Here is a 21,431-nt window from a genome sequence, read left to right on the forward strand (position 1 = left end):
GGCCATCACCCGCCACCCACTCTTTGCCTCCTCATTCGTCGTTCCCACCCAGACCACAAACCCCCGTCACTACCATTGGACTCCTCATCCCTCTCTTCACTTTCCTCCCACGGTCATGACCTCAATCACTCATTCGCACCCGACCCAGATGCCCCACCGGCGGTGAATCGTTCATCCGGGGCATACCCAGTGGCGGCGATGGCCAAGGTGGACCCTCGAGCACAAGACGGCTTCGTCAGCTTCGGAGAAGTTGAAGCAAGCACTATTAGCCGTGATGGTGCTAATGGCGGTGGAGGTAACCGAAGGTTAAGATCAAATCTTTCGATACTAAGGAGGATGAGGTGGGACAACATGGTGAAGAAGGCGTTGTCAAGGATTTCTGGGTTTGTGCTTTGCTTGATCTCCTTCTCGGTTATGGCAGCTGACAAGGATCAGGATACCGATACATGAGATATTAGTGAACCCGATCCCCAAGTATGGTCGTTATGCGTTGGGGACCGGATGATGCCAAGATTTTTCTTGAATAAATATAGATAGAAGTTATTGTTGGAAACAACCATTTTGTATACATGATGTGGCATCATTTAGACTACATATTTTTCAAGTCTAAAATAAAAAAGTAGAAAATTAAAAGTAATCATGTAGTGAATGCAAAGTGTGCACTGCTACAGTGACTTCTCTCTAATATTACTATTTTTCCTTTTATTACTAGTTGCAAGTTGAATCAAGACACCGTTTTTGTTTCTTTTTATTGCCATTATTGCTTTTTGAAATATGCTCGTCTTGTAAAAGCCTATGTCAGCTTCATTCAACGCGTATAGAAGTTTGATCCAACTTCTTTGAAACACGCCTCATTAGCAAAACCAGCTGATGGTAACTCAATATTTGTATTCTCCTTGATCTTTTCATGTTTGATTATTATGGGGAAATTGTTTACATAAACACTTGTTTATATTAAAAAAAAAAATCAGTGAACTAAAGATACTTTTATTAATTTAAAATTAAAAAAACAGTAATATTTGATATAATTTTAAAGTGTATAAATTCTCAATTTAAAAAGGTTATTTTATTAAACTAGAAGTGCATAATATTAATCATTATTCATTAAAAAAAATATCTTATGATTTGAAAGCTAACAGGAATTTATCAATATCTCAATTTAGGACAATTTAATTAGTTTAACAAAGAATAAAATAAAAATAATAAAAAATTATTTTAAAATATATAAAATATGTAATGTGCGATGATGAGTAGCCTTCCTATTTCTTTATTTTATCCATCCGATAATAGTATAAAGTCGAACTTGAACTTTGAAGCAAGAATGAATATCATAAGGCTGAGAAAGATGAACAAACTTGACACTGTCAAAAGGAAGATGATCATAGTTTATAAAATGAAGATGTGATAATAATAGAAAAAAAAAAAATTATTTTTTTAATAATCATAATAAATCCTACAAAATTGTGTTAATACGGATTTACAAGCAGCAAAAATCACCGAACCCAGTAAATGATGGGACATAAAAGGAAAAAAAAAAAAAAAAACTCCAAATTGTTTTTTCTGTTTGAAAATTTTAATTCTCCGGTCAGAAAAAAATGGGGGCTGGGGGAGGAACTCCTTGCCTTCTGCACCCTCCCTGCACACTCTCTCTCTCTCTTGCATTCTTCAAAAGTCTCTTTTTGACCATGCTCTCTTTCTTCCCTTCTTCCTCCTATCTGCTCCAGGCTTTCCTATTTGCTGTCCCCTCATTCATTAGCTGTATCTCTCTCTGTTTGCATATAAATGACTGCTATAATTTATTCATGACCATTGTCAAGGTTTTGATCCGTCAAGACCTCTAAAAACTCTGTTTTTCTTTCTCTATCTCTGTTTCCCAATCATGGGTTCTTGCTTTTCTACCAACAAAGTCATTGGCTCTAGCAGCAACACCACCAATACCCCCAACACCACGACCACCATCATCAATCACAACCGTAAACAGAACACCGAGTCCCATACGAGAACTACCACTACGACGAAACAGGAGGCTTCGAGCAATCAGCGACAGAACAAAGCGAACGGGAGGAATTCGCATCAGCTGAGACCCAAAGACAAGCCCGTCTCGAGGCGGCAGGGCGGGCTCATCCCCTGTGGAAAGCGTACAGATTTCGGGTATGCCAAGGATTTCAGCCAACGCTACACGATTGGGAAGTTGTTAGGACACGGGCAGTTCGGGTACACCTACGTCGCCACCGACAAGGCGAATGGGGATCGAGTCGCGGTTAAGAGAATTGAAAAGAATAAGGTAAATTTGTTTCTCTGTACGCGGCTTTCCCGGTCAATTTGTGGGATTTACTGGTCTTTCTGACCTCATTTGACTATATGTGAATCCGGGTTGTTGGGATTCGTTTATGTTCTCTGTAAATTTTGGGTTATTTCAATTGAGGTGTTATTTGGTCAAGGGATTTGGGAGAAAGCTGGGATATAAAAGTTCGGGGCCTTTTTCTGAACCCCGGTTCCAGACTTTGATTGTGGATTAGAAATGGTGGTCTTGGTCCCAATATGTCTGTAGGGCCTTCTCCTTTTGATATGAATACCTGGATTCGGCAGTTGGGTTTTACGTTGCCCTGTATTTGCATGAAAATGTTGTTTGAAGTCTTTTCTGTTTTCTGGTGTCCGGAAGATCGCTTCTATATATGAAGGTTTAGCAATCACCAGGGACACCTGGAGGATATGTCTGAGTCATTATTCATAAATATGATGAGTGGTAACCTGTTTTAAGCAGTGTTTCTATTTACGTTACTAATAGGTCAAGAGAACTTACACTGTTTGATCGCTATGATGGGCTAAATCTAAGTATGATATCGAGAGTAGCAGGTTGCAATATCGCAAGTGTTACAGGTAGTTGATTCATGGTATTGTTTTGCAAACCCACTCAGAATAATGGATCTCTTCTTAAGGTCTGTTTGGGGAGAGATAATTGTTTGTATTTTTCTCCAGTTGGGTAAAATGTGGTGCAAGAATCACTACCAAAAATGGTCATGGAAACAAAATAAATGAATATACCCGACTCAATTGAGCTTGAAAGCTTCAAAATCAAACAGCTCGAATTATCTTTAATCATGCAGAATTTGTGCCCTCTATTTTTGGTGAATATTTTTAATGAAGTTTCAGAAAACCTTTGGATCTGGTGGCAGATGGTTCTTCCTATTGCCGTTGAGGATGTGAGGCGGGAGGTCAAGATACTGCAAGCACTTACAGGCCACGAGAATGTGGTTCACTTCTATAATGCGTTTGAGGATGATTCATATGTGTATATAGTAATGGAGTAAGTTTAGCTTTTTATGAACTACTTTTTCATTTCATGGGCTTCTTTTCAACTATTCCAGTATTCATTGGTTTTGTTTTTCTGCTTGCTTGAACTTCATTTATTTTTTGGCCTTTCTTACCTCCTTTTATTTGATCCTACAATCTGTTAATATATTTAAATGATGGTTTGTTGTTTTTGTCCGTTATCAGGTTATGTGAGGGTGGCGAATTGCTAGATCGTATATTGGCAAAGTAAGTATCTTTTTAGTCATGGATATAATTAATTAGTGCTGCCAATAGTGGCTGCTTTTTAATGTGTCTATCTAGTCAACGGTTTGTTATAGTTTTTTCTGGAAGTCATATATTGCCATATTATTGTGTTTTTGTGTTTATATTAATTATTAATGACACTAGTTACTTAACTCAGGAAGGACAGCCGATATACCGAGAAAGACGCAGCAGTAGTTGTGCGCCAGATGCTCAAAGTTGCAGCTGAGTGTCATTTACATGGGTTGGTACACCGAGACATGAAACCGGAGGTATAGCCTAGTTCCCTTAAAGGCATGGATTGTTCAGCTTACCACCTGAACTCTTAAATCGAATTAAATCGAATGGATATAGTAGGTTTCACAATAGCAGTCTACTACGCAAACTGGTCACGTGCTTGAGACTAATTCCCTTGCTTTTGTTGCATGCAGAATTTTCTTTTTAAGTCAACTAAACAAGATTCACCACTGAAGGCCACGGATTTTGGTTTGTCAGATTTCATTAACCCGGGCAAGTAGAGCTTCTATTACGTTGCTTTTATGTGATTCTATCTTTTTAAATATATAAATATTTTTTCCAACTTTTTGCCTTTCTGTTCATCTGAAGCTGTTGTTCTGCATAGATTTATGGCTGTTTGTACATGATAGTTCTGAAGGCATACAAAATATAAACATGCAGGAAAGAAGTTCCAAGATATCGTTGGCAGTGCTTATTATGTTGCTCCTGAAGTATTAAAACGCAAGTCAGGACCTGAATCGGATGTCTGGAGTATTGGTGTGATTACCTACATTTTGCTCTGTGGAAGGCGCCCCTTTTGGGATAAGACTGAAGATGGTATATTTAAGGAGGTTAAGTACAGTATTCATTTAAACTATTATTTTTCTTTTTCTGTTTACCTGTGTTACAAATCATTATATATTTTTACTTTTATGTGAGTATTTTCCTGACTATATGTTCCAATTTGTAGTTCTAGTATCTGATGGAAAACTGCACACTGCCAAAAAAAAAAAAAAAAAACTTGCACGACCTTTCTTTTCCTTAGCCAAGTTACTGTTAGTTAGATTTTACTTAAATCTCTTTATGTTAAAGAACCATTACAATTGTCTAAGCAGTGCCTATGTTGGGAGGTCACCAACATGTGTCGTACTTTTTGCTATTTTTTAATTTGATTATTTTCTAGAGTATACCGAACTGTGACTTATTTGCAGGTTTTACGAAACAAGCCTGATTTTCGCCGCAAACCATGGCCAAGCATAAGCAATAGTGCTAAAGATTTTGTAAAGAAGTTACTGGTGAAGGATCCTCGGGCAAGATTAACTGCTGCTCAGGCCCTATGTATGTATCCAGTTCTTCTCTTTAGTAAATAGTAATGTTGAGTATTTTTGGCATATTGGAAATTGGCTAATGTGATTACAAATTTTTAGGTTTGTTGCTCTGAGTAATATTCCCTTGGTTTGTCTTATTTCTACATTTTAGTGACCAAGGCCAATTTTCAAACTGTGTTATGTTCTTCCCTTCCTTTTTTTTTTTTTTCCACTGAAACTATCAGAAATTGGTTAGCTCTTCTAATTGGTTTCAAACTTCCAGCGCACCCATGGGTTAGAGAGGGAGGAAATGCTTCAGAGATCCCGATTGATATATCTGTTCTAAGTAATATGCGGCAATTTGTAAGATACGGTCGATTGAAACAGTTTGCTCTAAGGGTGAGATTTTCTTTGAAATTTTTTTTTATGGCAGAGGCAAGAAGTTTTTTTTTTCTTCGATGACTCTTTTGAATAATGATTGTCTTGCAGGCACTTGCTAGCACACTTGATGACGAGGAGCTCGCAGATCTTAAAGATCAATTTGCTGCAATCGATGTGGATAAAAATGGTTCTATTAGTCTAGAAGAAATGAGACATGTAAGATTTCTCCTCCACATTCAACTTGGTTTACATGCATATATGTTATCATTTGTCTGATTGTGTTTTTATTTCTTTTGTTAGTGTCTTTTTTGGTCCTAACAAGGATGGCTTTCATGCAGGCTCTTGCTAAAGATCTTCCTTGGAAGTTGAAGGACTCGGGCGTCTTAGAGATTCTGCAAGCGGTGAGCATTCCCCTTGAATTGGAAATAAGAAACTATCAGGCTACTCTAACTCACCTACCTTCAGCAATCCAGCATCTATTCATAACTTTACTTGTCACTGGCTTGTGAATACAGTTACTTTTTAATTATAACGGCCTTTCGCTGATGCAGATTGACAGCAACACAGATGGCCTTGTTGATTTCAATGAGTTTGTAGCAGCCACGCTACATGTGCATCAAATGGAAGAGCATGACTCTGAGAAGTGGCAGCAGCGGTCTCAGGCCGCTTTTGAGAAATTCGACATTGATAAAGATGGGTTTATTACTCCGGAGGAACTGAGACTGGTCAGTATATATCTTTGCATCAAAAGCCCATCCTCTTTATTTTGCTGACCCTCTTCCCCCAAAGAGAGTAAGAGAGAGACCACAAGAAAAGAAAGAGCCAATACAACAAATTATCCAGGGCTGTTTCTTGGGTTATTAATATTTTATTATTAAGATAAGGATGGGGTTCATTCCTCCTTCCCCTGATTAATTTTGGTTCTTATCTTTGGCAAAATCAGATTAGAATTTTAGCAGTTCCGATCTTCTCCAGTGGTCTTGTAGTGGGCATAAGTTTGCATGAAATGAATAACAACATTGATTCAATGTTCTGAACCTAGAGTGGACTAGTGATTATTGTACATAAGCATCTATTTGGGGGGACAGTGTACTTGTAGGATATATTGAAGATGGCCTTAGTCCCTGCAGCCATCTTTTGATGTTATTCTATAGGTTTGCTCCTTCAGCTGTGCAAAAGGCCTCACTTTCAGTGGCAGAGTATCGATGCGCTTGTGCTGAATTTATTAGGACCAAATCCTACAACGTGCGGCCTATGCATATATAAACAGAATGTACATGAGTTCCGGGGTTGGGTGTGCTTGTCAGAGTATAAGTAAATTTTGTTCTTCAATATTTGAGCTTTATACTTTCATTAAATAATTGTTCTGATCATTTAAAAAAAAAAAATCCAGTACTGAAATTGCTTCATTGCTTTGTAGCATGCGGGTTTAAGAGGCTCCATTGATCCGCTTCTTGACGAGGCTGATATTGACAGAGATGGGAAAATAAGTCTATCAGAATTCCGCAGACTTCTAAGAACTGCAAGCATTAGTTCACGAAATGTGAGTAGCCCCACCGGCCATCGGAGTTCCCAAAAGATATAGATCCAAACTAGAGTTTTGAAGATTTAGAGAAGTGATAAGAAGCCAATAGCTGTGGTGTTCCTTTTCCCAGATTTCATTTACTTTGTACTTGATCCTAGAGATGTCCTCAATTACTTCTATCACCGTTCCATGGATCTACTCAAACTCAAATTTAATGGTAGGAGTCTGGATAGGATTGTGAATACATTACGCCCAGGTGTTTGCTTTTGAGTTGGTGTGGAATCTGCATGGGAGATGGCTCCAGGCATGATGGTTATGCTGGTGTGAATAACGAATTCCTTTTTTTGAGTATGGAGGATTTCCAGGTCATGCCATACAAAATTGTAATGTGACTTATAAATGAACTGTTGATGAAAATAGAGGATTAGAATTCATTTGTGTTTATATTATGTTCTTAGAAGTATTTTCTTCCAATTTATTTTCAGGAATTGGAGTGTATTCAGTGTAATATTTTATTTAATTTTTAATTTTTATTTAAAATCATTTCATCTCATCTTATTATTCGTATTCAGCCCATCAAAGTGTGTTCTTTGGAACTTGGATATAATGATCTCATCTCAAGCTGAAGCCTGACATCCCAATCTTGAAATTGTGGACCGTCCATTTTCCTGCACTCATCAGCAAACTCCATCCAGATTCCACCCTTTTCTCTATGCAGCTGACAAAATCCGACACTCCTATTTATTGTGTAATCAGTAATATTTTTAGCAGCATTGGTGATGGATGGATAATATTTAGTTTTGGGAAAATCTTCTTAAATTTTATTTTACAATTTTTAGGTGGAAGTTGATGATGATCAAGACATGTCAACACAGCTATTCCTGTGGATTTTGCTTGTAAAGCAAGTTATTGCATTATTTTTCATTGTGTCAGCTTCTTTGGGCTGGCATTGAACACAGTCAACACACATAAATACAAAATTGAGTGCACAAGTCGGGATGCAGAGTCTATTTTTGTTTTAAATACAAAATGAGTTGAAAATAAAATTAAAAAATTGAATAAAATATTATTAAAATATATTTTTTAATATTATTTTTATTTTAAGATTTAAAAAAATTAAATTATTTATTTTATTTTATGTGAAAATTAGATAAAGTTATAATAATGAGATGATAAGTTTTCAAAATTTTGAGTTTTAGTCTTGAAAACAAACCAGTAAATTGACTCGCGATAAATTTTTTTAACATATTTAAATTTTTTAAAAAATAAAAAAAATATCAATATATTAATAGTCACTTCTTTAATTAGTAAGTAAAAGAAAAATTAAATACATAAACGGTTAAAATAAATAAGTAAAATGAGACAGCATAGTAACATTATTCTAATTTTTAATATTTTTATTGACGCAGCAGGCACATTACTGATGTGGAAGCTGGGAGATCTTATTTTAGCATTATCAAACACCCCCACATACTTATGTTGCATGTGCTTGGTATAATACACCTTAAAAGTGGTAAACTTAAATATGTTGCTTTCACAAGCAATGGCCTGGTTGTGGTGCTTGCATAAAAAATGTTATTTCAAACTATATTATTTTTTTAAATTAGTGGAGTATCCTTTGTAAGCATTTTTTCCTCTTATTTTGTTATGCTGTGTGTTTCTTATTCTTAAGTTTTAATTTAAGAAAATACTCTAACTACAAAAAGATTATATAAAAATAATTTTATAAATTGATATAGTTTGATGTGGTTTATTAAATTATTAAATTATTTTTATTATATAATAAATCTAACAAATTATATGAAATAACATCAATTTATAAAATTATTTTTATTTATTTATTTTTTCCATTGTAGTGTAGCAGTGCTCATTAATTTATTTATATAGGGCTTCCACATCTTAAGTGCTGACGATTCTGGCTTTAGCTTTCTGCAAATTCTTAGAAGGTAGCCTTTAAGTGGGACCCCAAAAGGCTTGTCTTGTTCAAGTAGTGAGGTCCATGCAGATTCAATCATTCAGCACTCTGCAAAGCTTTCTTGCTCCTCCTAAAAGAAAGAAATAAATAGAGAAAGGAAGTAAACCTTTTCACAAACTCATCAAGTGGATAGAAGTATGATCGAATTAAGTAGATTATAAGTAATCTAGCCACTAGATTATGTTTTAATTGAGTTGATTATTAATTACATGAATTTAGAAAAATAATTTGTACAGCCTTAGGATTGCGAATCTCGCTCACTCATTTAAAAACAATGAATAAATCTAAAGCTCACATGAGAAATTTTACTTTTTAATAATGAATCATACTATTTTTAAAAAAAATTGCGTCAGATTCGCACACTCTATATTTATATTTAGCATTACTCATAAACTTAATTAGCTTGATTAGGAGAAATAAGTATTAAGACTTGACTTGAGTCTAAATTGTCAATTGATCCGTATCCAAGGACATTTCGGGCTCGTTTGGATACATAAACACTCACACCTCATATTATCTCATCATTATAATTTTTTTAAATCTAAAAAAAATAATAATATTAAAAAATAATATTTTATTCAATTCATCTAAAATTATCTCATCTCATCTCATTTCATTTCATCTCACTATCCAAACGGGGCCATATTCTTTATTCTGTGAGGTTCGCAGGATCCTGACTTGGGTTCAATTTAATACGATCGAGTTTAATGTTCTTTAAAAACATTGTTTGGAAGTCAAATTGGAGTTAAATTTGTTATTTCTTATGGTTATAAGAATGATAAAAATTGATAAGCCTGTTCATAATTCCAATAGTAAACTATGAGGCATCTAATAGAGAGAAATAAAAATAATTAAGAAATCCAAATAAATAATAATATATTATAAATTAAAGAAACATATAATGATTTGTTATAGAAAAACAAAAAGGTAACCGCATGACCACTTCAACTGTTAAGATTTGATGTGGGTAAGTTGCAACTTATATTTAAAATTAGACGACTGTGAGCACTTTTATCGGATAAAAAGGAATAATCATTCCCATGAATAGTAAAGGCTGGTATGTAATAGTTTTTATTTTATTTTATTTTATTTTTACAAAAGCAGGAGTTCGAATAGTATGTCATCTGATTTAAAGGAATAGTTATTCCTATTCTTTAATGTGGTTAGAGTTGAACAAAAAAACCATGCACCCGACCTAAAAGAAAACCCGACCCGTTTAAGGGCAAAAATGGAAATGGAAATGGGATACTTGAACCTGTTTTCTTTTTTAAACGGGTAATACCCAATACCTAATTTTAGCCTAAAACGGTGTCGACCTTTTTGGCCTTTCACATAATCATATCTCAATTCTCAGGTTTCCTCTCATTTCTCCTACTCGACGCTCACTCTTTTCCTCGCAACAGCAACTCTCATCCTCGATTCCTCTCGCAGTCTCACTCTCAAGTAAATTGGACCCAACAACTCAAGATGTGGTTTTGTACTTCAGAATCAGGGTTAGCGCATAGGTTTCTAGAAAACTCTGCTTTGTAATTTTGTTGATTTTCTACCATTGATTGTAGGGTTTGTTTTTGTATAAATGGATTCTTCTTCTGTGTTTTTTTTTTTAATTTTTTGTAAATAGTTGTTTCCATTTCAAACTATTCTATAGGAAGAACGAGTCAACGTGTTTGAATGTGTAGAATAATTAAGCTAAAAAGTAAAATCATGGTCCCATGTTGAAGTTATGAAATTCTTTGATTATGCTGTTGAATAATGAACTTTGCATTCAGACGGTGCAGTATGACTATTTACTTTAGAAAATTTTTATTTTCATTGAAATTTTTTTTTTTAATAAAAATAGATCATTGAATGAAACTGAAGTTACATTTGTGACTGATAAAAAAGGAAAAATTTTAGATTACAAGTTAAACTATTCATCTGTTTAGAACTTCTTCACACACAAATTTCTTTGTGATGAACATTGTTTTAACTTCTATAAACTCTATAATAACAAAAACTTTTGAGATATGAGATTCTATAATATCAAAGATTTCAATCTCAATTTATCTAAGAATATAACACTCTATAAAAATAAGATAACCAACCTCCACCCTCCAAATGAGGAGAGGGGACAACTACCCCCACCCTCCAAAGGAGGTGAGTGAAAATCACCCCCCATCCTCCAAAGGAGCAAGAAAACTATCTATTATTATGGACAACAAATCAATAGTCTATTTCTTTTTATTTTTATCTAACACAAGCAACTGAACATGAAAACATAGGAAAAACTGAAAAAACAGAAATACAACAAAATAAAAACTTGAAATACACTAAACATAAAAAAAAAAACTGAGCAAAAAGGCTGTAATGACTCGTGAAGGACACGCACTACGCTAGGAGTGTGCTAAACTATCGATCCTGAAACTATTGAGATCGTTGACTCCAGAAACGTCGCACTTGGCGACAACAGAGCCCTCTGTGTGGTGGTGCGTGGAGGTCACGCACTCACTTTGACCTGCGCGTGTGGATCACGCACCGCTCTTTTTGGCGAAACCTTTGGCAGTCTTAAAGATCGATGGTTTAGGAACCCCACAGTGGGGCGCGTGGTGGTTGTTGGCTACCGGAAAACATCAAACGCCGCTTCTCCATGCTTTGATTGAAAAAAATAAAAACAAAACCAAAATACCATCTGAAAAATTAAACTCTTGGAGAAAACTACATCTAGGAGGAGGGAGGAAGGGAGGGAGGAGCCAAAGCTCTCACCTATTTGAAGAGGTTTTCGGTTTGGGTTTCTAGAGAAAAGATAGAACTTATCTCTAGAAATATTTAGGGCCGGCTCCCAGCCTTCGGTGTGAAAACTATTTTCATTCAATTTGAACTTTGCATTCTGGCAGTTCATGTGCTGTTGGAGAATATTGCATATCGTATACACTAGGTTTTAAACATTTGATACATTGGGAATATTGGGTGCCATCTATAATCTTTTGAATGAGACCGTGACCTTGGATTTATCTCACCATGGGGGGGTGTCATCAGTAAAGCTGCAAATGGCGTTGGAGGTGTACGTTCTCGGAAATGCTAACTCCAATTAGGACTATCTTTGGTGGTTCATGCGAGTGAGAATACTTCCCTTCTTATTATCTTTCGTGGTTTGCATCTGTCCCCTTAGTACGTATTGTGATTTGATTGAGTTGAGGCTTCAAAATATGGGAATCTTCGTCCTGTGTTCATCACAGCGATTTTTTTTAGGAGGGGGTCTGGTGGACTCATTAAAAAAATGACTAATGCTGTGTAAATGGAGAAAGAAGTGTAGCTTAATATATTAAAAAAAACTTTGATGTGGGCTTGCAAATCAAGAAAGTAGGATTTTTCTTGTATGATTGTTGGAGTAATCTGCACTTCTGATCTTTTTGTTAATACTATGCGAGACAAAAAAATATATGGTTGTTGAGATGTCAAGGCGTTAGCATCTCATATTCAGGTCTGGTTTGGATATATAAAATCATCTCATTTTATTTTATTATTATAATTTTTTTAAACTCTCACATAAAATATAATAAATAATTCAACTTTTTTAAATTTTAAAATAAAAAAATTATATTGTAACAATATTTAATTCAACTTTCAACAAAATATCTCATCTCATCTGAATTGCGTAACCAAATGAGACAATGTTAAACACAAGGTAGTGATGGAGCCCTTCATCTGATTTTGCTGCAACTATATGTATCAGATATTTATAATTCCATCATGCAGATGATGATTGGCAGATAATATTTATGAGGTTATGACATGAGAATAGAGCAGTGCATTTTCTAAAAATGGTCAAGGTTGAAATCATATTGGAATCAAATTTTCTAAAATAACCTTAAATAAATAAATAAATAAATAAAAACCTTAAAACTCAGCTTCCTATGATAATGATCACAAAAACGAACATATAATTGATGAAGCACCCTTTATGATTGTAAATGCTGAATAATTATATACATCTTATAAGCAAATTCAAAGGCTTTTTTTAGTCGCATGACCTAATACGTACACTGCAAAAATCCTCCATCTTTAAAGGTGACACCCACCCATGCAAAATGTGAATGAAGCCATAAAAAAACGTCATGAATCAAGCCAGATAGTGACCGACATCCACACCAACATGCCACATATATCCAAAGGATTCAAATGTGTAAAACGAGCAAACAAAGCAACATTCACGATAAAAGAAAAAACTTTCAACTTTAAAAAAATAAAATAAAATAAATTCCTAATAGTTTCATTTATTTGACCATTTCTTAAATGTTTCTAAGCGATATTATGATAGTTTAATGGAAAAATGTAATTTTCTTTGTATATATTAATGTCACGAAAAATACACTTGGCGAGTGTTAAGTACTATATATTTTTGAAATTTCCTATTCAAACCATCACTTTCGAGACAGTATATATATACAAATATAGAAGTTAAATAACACATAAGATTGACTAACCGATTCAAATTTAATGGACTTAAATAATACATATCCATAATATACTTGAAAATATTCTCATAATATAATCTCTTCTTGTTTTTGTATAAATTTTAATTATGGTTTAGTTCATAAATAAGGATTAATCAATAGGACATAATTATATGATATTGTATATTGAGAGATATTATAAATATCAAAAGATATGAAGATATTTATCGTTAGTAGTTAGAGAAAATATTTCAAATGAATAAAAAATATTAAAAACATAATATTTAAATGATATAAAGAAAAAAATAGATAACTTGATGTATTATATATCATAAAAGTTTATATATAAAATAGAAAAAAAATAATTTTTAACAATGTATTTTAAATGATAGGATAAATAAGCCATTAAGAATGCTCTTATAGTTGTATGCTAGTGTAAATTACACATCGTTCGAGAATTTGATTCTATAATTCTAAGCGTCTCGTTTGAATTAAATCCACTTGTGCACAGTGCATTCACACCATCATGCAAATGTATTTATACACATACATACATACATATATATATATATACATATTTATATTTAGAGCTATTGATTACTTCATACACCATCATACTCTTAGGATGGCGCATGGCTCCCACGCGCCATCACAGTCACTTTTTTTTTTTTTTTCTTTTCAAGGTTGAAAATGCGGTTCTATGTCTTTCTAAGATGTAATTCGTTTTTTTCATGTATCTTTAATTTCTATTATGTCTTTTTGCTTTAGAAAAATAAAAACAAAAAATACAGTCTCTTGGACTTTTGTCCAGAGAGTGTGTTATCTACTTCGTCTTTGATAGAACATGGGGTTTGTAAACACTGTCTTGGACAATGTTGTGCTGTCTCTCAGACAGTGATTTGTAGAGGTTTGTAGCATGAATTAGACCATGTCAATCACAATTGTGTACTGAAAAAATATTAATGTTATAGTTGGCTTGTTATAAATGTATGTTTCAGGTAAAAATTGTAATGTCCATTTTTAATGAATGCAGTATGCTTTATAAAAAAAAAAAAATGAAATAAACAAAAAATGTGAAATTATGAAACATATAACAAATCAAATGTTTAGAACTCATTATACTGAAATCATAATAGGACATGCATTGCTCTACTTATTATAAGACCAATTAGATATGTACAAAATAATAATAATAATAATAATAATAATTTTCTGATAAATGAAGAATTAAAATAAAAGCATTACAATCAGATTAATATGAAAGGCATTACCATAGAAAATAAAACAATGGATTTGATAAATTAAAGATCAATCATGGATTAATGCATAAATTGGAACATAAAAATAATAATTACATTTTATAAAATGATAAATAATATCAGTCCAATGGTTATTATTTATAAAATTTTATAAATTCTTGTACAAAATAAAATAAAAATAATTGCTATTTTTTCAGAATATTATTATTTAGGAATAATAATATTTTTATATTTAAAAAGAAATATAAAAAGTATTTTTATGAATTATTGTGCATAGAGTGCTCGCATGGTAAAACCTAGGGCTGAAAATTGATCTGGTTTGTTTGGTTAAGGTCCAAATTTAAAACAACCAAAATTAAAACAACCGACCGGTTTTTATTTGTATAAATCCGGCTGAGCCAACGTACAAAGGGTGAGAAAAACCGGTCGGAGTTCCTGTCAGTTCGGCAATCTTCTCGTCGGTTTTCCTTTTAGAGTCTCTTAAGAAAAATCTTCAACTTTCCCGAATCCAAAACATCGAAAAATAATTAGAAAAACCAAACTCTTAGACATGATCGGTACAATTAACAAATATGAAGCAACATATCACAACTTCAAAAATACTATACATTCATATTACTAAATTTCATAATCAAATAGATATGAAAGCAAAGTTAGCAAATTGGGACCTAGAAAAATTAAAAATTAAAATCATATCGAGAGTGACGACATTGGGGCGAAGATGAGTCGTTGATTTGAGAGAGAAAGAGACAGAGAGAGAGGGAGAGCTGAGAAATGTGAGAGAGATGTGAGAGGGAAGGTGAACTGGGAGATGATAGAGATGCAAGAGAGAGGGAGAACCGAAAAATGAGAGTGATACGCGTGAGAGACAGCCAGATAGTGACCACTGCCCACTGGCCAAAGGGAGAATGGAGAGACACCTGAGAGGTAATAGAGTCTGAGAGAGAAACAACACTAGAGAAATGAAAGGAGGGGGAGGGGGGCTCGACCCAAAACGACGCCGTTTGGTGTATTAAACCAAACGATGTCATTTCAATTATATATTTTTTTTAAAGAAACTGTTATAAAATGAAGCCGTTTAACTCACTAAGTTAAATGACGTCATTTTATCTAAGAATAAAATTATATATATATTATCTCGGTCGGTTCGCCAGTTTGAACATAGTTCAAATCGAAATCGAACAGACTGACGTTGGTTTCTAATATTTTCTACCGCCGGTCGACCGGTTATGCATCGGTTTCGGCATGTTCCAGACTCCAACAACTGGTTTCGATCGGTGATGGTCGGTTCCGTCAGTTTTTATACAGGCCTACTCACACCAGGGCAAGCAAAGAATGCTCGCAACTTGGGGCGAGAACTTTGAAGAGCAACAATGCTCTAGCCAAGACGAGCAGTGCAAAAGAAATGTTTAGAACTTATTATATTGAAATCATAACAAGACATGCATTGTTTTATTTGTTATAAGACCAATTAGACATGTACAAAATAATAATAATAATTTTTTTTATAGCTAAAAATTTGAAATAAAAGCATTACAATTAGATCAATATGAAATGCATTGCCATAGAAAGTAAAACAATGGATATGATAAATTAAAGATCAATCATGAATAAATGCATAAATTGGAACCTAAAATAATAATTGCGTTTTATAAAATGATAAACAATATTAGTCCAACGATTATTATTTATTTTTATGAATTATCGTACAAAATAAGATGAAAATAATTACTAGTTTTTTTGGAACAATAATATATAGGAATAATAACATTTTAAAATTTTAAAATAAATATAAAAAATATTTCTAAATTATTGTACATAGAGTGCTCACACTAAGGCAAGCAAAGAGTACTCGCAACTTGGGACAAGACCTTTGAAGGTCAACAATCCTCGCCCCAAGGCGAGCATCATAAGAGATATGTGAAACTCGCCCTAGAGTAAAGGGAAAGTACTCGCCCACGGGAGAGAAAAAAAAGTATGTTCGAGGCAAGTATAAGTGATGGCACCTGAAGCAAATAGAGAGTGCTTGGTCCGTGTCAAGCAACAACAACTCGTATTGAGTGAGCAACAACATTTTGTGCCGGGTTGGGCAACACCATCAACTCACACGTGACGCACTGGGTGAGTAAAGAGTGCTCACAATTTTGGACAAGCACTCTAAAGAGCAACAATGCTTGACCAAAGGCAAGCACAATGGAAGGAATGTGAATCTCGCCCTTGGTTGAGTAGAGTGAAAAGGGAGAGTACTCGGCCTTAGAAAGAAAAAAATAAAGCTCAAGTTAAGCATAAGTGCTGTCACTTGAAGTGAGCAAAGAGTGCTTGCCCTGAAGGAAGCAACACTATCTCGCATTAGGGCAAGGAAAGAGTGCTTGGAACTTGGGGCAAACACCCTGAAGAGCGACAATGCTCACCCAAAGGCAAGCACCGTAGGAGGAGTGTGAAGCTCTCCCAGAGTGGAAAGGGGAGAGTGCTCGTCTCTAGGAGAAGAAATTAAAACCGAAACGAGCATAAGTTTTGACAGCCAAAGCGAACAACAACATTTCCAATTAGGGCGAGCAATAATGGCTAGCATTGTTGCTCTTCAAGATTGTACTAGCACAATTGTGGCTAGCAGTGCTACATCCCCCACTTCACACCATGGATATTTTAGGCAAAAGCCATACGATAATTAAGCAATTTCAAATCCGCTATGAGCATCAGTCATAGGATATCATCAGGCAAAGCAACAGACACGCATCAGTAATAGGGATACCAACATTTCTCACGAAACACAACCTAATTACAGATGAAGATGACCACATTCTGAGATAATTTAGACCTAACAATCAAATGACGAAAAACACATCCGAAAGAAATTAATGTCCCATGTCATACAACCTAACACATCACAAAGCTCAATGGTAAAAATATAATGTCGCCATCAAACACAAATTACAATTCATGTACGATAGCCACTTTTGTTGTAGAATAAACATATTCATTATTAATACATAAGTTTTTATAATACAATAAACAACTTTGAAAAGAGACTACACATTAAAATGCAATAATGTAAACGTAGGATGAACTGAAGCTGACCCGGTTGTGATTCCCCAGGTAAGCGCCCACAACTTCAACAAATTTTGGAAATATTTAACTAAAATAAAAAATAAAATATTAATTTCAGATGGGTGAGAGGTGCTCGTGGCTTGTGTAAAGCACAAGTCCATTCTCTCATTCTCTGTACTTGTTGCTTCGCCATATTCTCAATCTCTCACTGTCTGAATTCTTGATCAGATCACTGTTTCTTCTCTACTCTACAAATCCTAACCCCCCTAAAAAAAAACCCAAGATGAAGGAGGAGAAGAAGCTTCAAAATCCCTAGAAACCAGGTTGAGCTTTGGTGGTTAATGTGTTAGAGAGAGAGAGAGAGAGAGAGAGAGAGAGAGAGAGAGAGAGAGAGATGGATCAAAGGAAGACAGACGAGAATTTGAAGGCGGATGTAGCACCTTCATCGACGTCTAAGCCTCACAATCGCTGCCAAAATACGCAACACGATTCCAGGTTTCTGTTTTTTGACCCCAACAATTTAATTAATTTATATGACTACTGTTTGAGTTAGTCATAATCAATAAATTAGCAATTAATTTAAGTTCAACTTAAATCTCTTGAGAGAATCAAGTGAGCTTTACATTTGAAAACCCAATAAGAACATTGGATTGAAAACTCAAAGGCATAAGTTCTTGAGATAATAGAGTTGCTAGTTTTCATCTATACATAAATATCACATGGAGTCGTTGTTGGGTTATCGTGTCGTTGGGGTCGAGTTGAAGAAATGCTTGAATTTGTCGTCTTGTGTTTTTTGGCTTGACTTATTATTTTCGGGCTACGTCTCAGACAAAGGGCTGATGTTGAAATGAAGGACCCAATTGCAGCGAGAAAGGTTCAGAAGGCTGACCGTGAAAAGCTGAGGAGAGATCGGTTGAATGAGCAATTTCTTGAGCTGGGGAACACATTAGGTAGAGTATTGCACCTTTTAAGTTTTTTTTTTTTTTTTTTTCAGTCTCGCCTCGAACCCGCTGTTGGATTTGGTTACATGGGAAAACCAAAAATAACTAGAAACTTGAAATATCTTTCTCAAAATAGTTTATTTCCATTAAGGAAAATGATCAATCCCCAACGTTTATGATGTTATTCTGCTAAAATCTTCCAAAAATACGTCACAGGTCTATAAATCTGGTTTATGCACATGTTCGTATATTTTTGAACATTTTGCTCATGTGTCACAAGAAGAATTTTACTCTATGGTTTGGAGTTGGAGAGAGATAAACATAGTGCGTGTCCTTCAGCCTTTATTGCTGCCTGTGTGGATCTCATCTCCCAAGTGACATTAGATACTTAATTGATGCTGTAGGGCCTGCACTCGATGTCAGTGAGTTCATTCCTGGGTCTATGTATTTACAGTCTTGGATATGTCTCGTATGTTTGTGTATGAATGACACTTTGCAGAAATTCTAGCGAGTTCCTAATTAAGTGATCAGCAGCATTGGTTTATATCCTCTTTATGACACTTGTTTGCTATTTGTTTTGCTACTTCAGTCAGTTCAGTAAGGCGGTGAATTGAATGAAAAAACTATTCACCATTTGCTTATATATTGAGCTGATAGCACTATGAGAACTGCTGGGTTGGTTGAAATATTTTATAGTGAACATTTGCTCATATACAGCACCCTTTTTCCATGAAAGAACTGAGATTTTTTTAGAGTTGTTTGTGTCATGCCAAAATAAGTTGCTCTTGCAAGGCTTGAGCTTTTCTGGATTTCTGTGCCAGTTGATCAGTTACACCATTGCTGGCTAATTCTTTACTGGCAGAGTCTATATATTAAGGTGCTGCTAAAACATAGGTTGACTTCTTTCTTTCTTGAAGTTGCTTGCCTCTACTTTGGAACTTGGTTTTGAACTGGCTTGTTTTGGTTTCTCATTATATAGAACACTGTTGGCTTACTTCACATATAAAAAGGTCAATATAGTTTTTGTTGAAAAGAAGTTGAGTTATAGCTCTCTCACCAGATATAAATTCCACGCAGGAACTCAAATGGCTCTAAAATATATCTTCTCCTTTCCAACGGTAGACTGAAGCCTCGATAAAAGACTGAAAGGCAAAAAATACAAAGCTGTGGAAGTCTTAGTAATCAATTTGATCTCTGTAGAGGAACTTAAAATTAATGGAAGCTATTTCATATTCTTACTTTTGAAATGATATAGTTTTAGTAAGTGGTTACTAATTTTCAGCCGAAGACTTTCTGTTGATTGTGGTATATATCGACTTTAGACAGGCCCCAGTTACACGTGCACTTGCTATGATTTGATTTTGCTAATCCATACTTGTCAAAGTGGAATTGATTCTGACTTGAGAGCTTTTGTATTTAACTTGGCTGTCAATGCGTCCTGCTGCTCGAGCATTTACTTTTCACTGGACTTCTTACTCTGGTGATTATAAATTGCTTCAACTTTAAATGTTTACAAATTACATTCAAAATGCAGATCCAGATAGGCCGAAGAATGACAAGGCAACCATCCTTACAGACACAGTCCAAGAGCTGAAGGATTTAACTGCTGAAGTCAGCAGACTGAAAGCTGAGTGTGCAGCACTTACTGAAGAAGCACGTGAGGTGATGTTATCATCTTGTTACCTCAAGGTTGTGAAGCCCATTTATGCTGATATTATCCCTCGTTTTTCACTATATACAGCTAACACAGGAGAAGAATGAGCTCAGAGAAGAGAAGGCATCATTAAAATCTGACATTGAGAGTTTGAATGTTCAGCATCAGCAAAGACTCAGGGTTATGTTCCCACGGGCTGCCATCGATCCTTCTGTTGTAATGGGTCTGCCTTATTCATATCCAGTTCCTGTACCTGTCACTCCAGGCCCAATTCCTATTCATGCATCTCTGCAGCCGTTTCCCTTCTTTGGGAATCAGAATCGTGGTACCATTCCTAATCCCTGTTCGACTTTCATCCCTTATCCAACTCCTCCCAACCCTCCAATGGAGCCTCAATCAGCACAACATGCATCCACTTCCCAGATTTCAAGCAAACAAGAATCCCAAAGTAAGTCCCTAGATCATCACAGGACCAGCAATGTTGAAAGATCTGATGATTCTAACGATGTCGCAACAGAACTTGAATTGAAGATGCCTGGATCATCAGCACAACAGGTCAGTTTAATGGACTTTAGAAGCAATTTTTGCGGAAAATCTCAGCGAATGAAAGACTGAATTGGTTAATGCAGGATCTATCTTCCGGAGGAAGGAAAGGCAAGCAATCACAGAGGAAGGAAAGAAGTGTTACTGAAAATAGTTCTTCATGTAGGTATTCTTCATCTCTAGGTCTTCAAGATAGCTCCTCCAGCAGTGCGAGTGACATGCCGAAGTCCAAAAACTGAGAACTTCTATGGTTGTCTGAATCCATCTCCATCGACCTTAATGAACTGCAAAGCTCTCAAAGATGTCTCGACTATGATACCCTGATTGTATTGTCGAATTTGACTTTCATATCCTGATATCACCTCCTCCAACTGCATCTCCAATTCGAAAGCAAGAGATATTCTTTTGGTGGTTAGGAATCTCAAAGAAAGTTGTGGAGTTGTTGAGTAGATGAAATATGGTTGTGATTTATATGTAGGATGTCCCTATCATTTTGGTAACTTGTAAATGGGCTAATTGGCACTTTTAGTTTTAGTAATATTATCTAAAGTAATGCTATATACAATCGTGGAATGCTCAAGTATCATGCAGTGGCTTTGAAAAAGAGTGATGTTTATTATTAAAAAATTATTATTATTTTTTTATATAAATTTCATATTTATTTATTTTTTTTAAAATAATTTTATACCGCTTGCACACTCGATTATAATTATTGTTTCTCTATCATCCATCATTTTGGCCTAATACACTTTGAAATTAAGGTGGCAAAGGCAAACCTCACTTTTTCTATCTACACTTTTTTGGCGGGCCGTG

The 21,431-nt window shown here is 34.9% G+C and overlaps 2 protein-coding genes and 1 long non-coding RNA gene across 4 annotated transcripts; 2 read left to right on the forward strand and 1 right to left on the reverse strand.

The window, feature by feature from the left end:
* Positions 1-1,582: 1,582 nt before the first annotated feature.
* LOC121259186 (calcium-dependent protein kinase 28) lies at positions 1,583-7,209 on the forward strand. Its single transcript, XM_041160690.1, has 12 exons — positions 1,583-2,284; positions 3,177-3,307; positions 3,499-3,540; positions 3,716-3,827; positions 3,987-4,065; positions 4,234-4,403; positions 4,764-4,890; positions 5,143-5,258; positions 5,349-5,456; positions 5,579-5,641; positions 5,792-5,965; positions 6,661-7,209. The coding sequence occupies exons 1-12, from the start codon at positions 1,880-1,882 to the stop codon at positions 6,823-6,825; spliced, it is 1,692 nt and encodes a 563-aa protein (XP_041016624.1). The 5' UTR covers positions 1,583-1,879; the 3' UTR covers positions 6,826-7,209.
* A 10,283-nt stretch (positions 7,210-17,492) lies between these two features.
* Positions 17,493-21,260, forward strand: LOC121259187 (transcription factor bHLH121-like). Its single transcript, XM_041160691.1, has 5 exons — positions 17,493-17,975; positions 18,309-18,430; positions 19,956-20,083; positions 20,163-20,630; positions 20,705-21,260. The coding sequence occupies exons 1-5, from the start codon at positions 17,875-17,877 to the stop codon at positions 20,855-20,857; spliced, it is 972 nt and encodes a 323-aa protein (XP_041016625.1). The 5' UTR covers positions 17,493-17,874; the 3' UTR covers positions 20,858-21,260.
* LOC121259189 lies at positions 19,368-20,905 on the reverse strand. Of its 2 annotated transcripts, none has more exons than XR_005939530.1 (3): positions 20,764-20,905; positions 19,661-20,610; positions 19,368-19,563 (listed from the first exon to the last, which is right to left on the reverse strand). It is a non-coding gene; the product is annotated as an uncharacterized LOC121259189 (long non-coding RNA). The 2 variants fall into 2 exon arrangements; XR_005939529.1 differs by having other exon boundaries at positions 19,368-19,585.
* Positions 21,261-21,431: the final 171 nt, after the last annotated feature.

The sequence above is a fragment of the Juglans microcarpa x Juglans regia genome, chromosome 4D (assembly GCF_004785595.1).
Source record: "Juglans microcarpa x Juglans regia isolate MS1-56 chromosome 4D, Jm3101_v1.0, whole genome shotgun sequence".
NCBI lineage: Eukaryota > Viridiplantae > Streptophyta > Magnoliopsida > Fagales > Juglandaceae > Juglans > Juglans microcarpa x Juglans regia.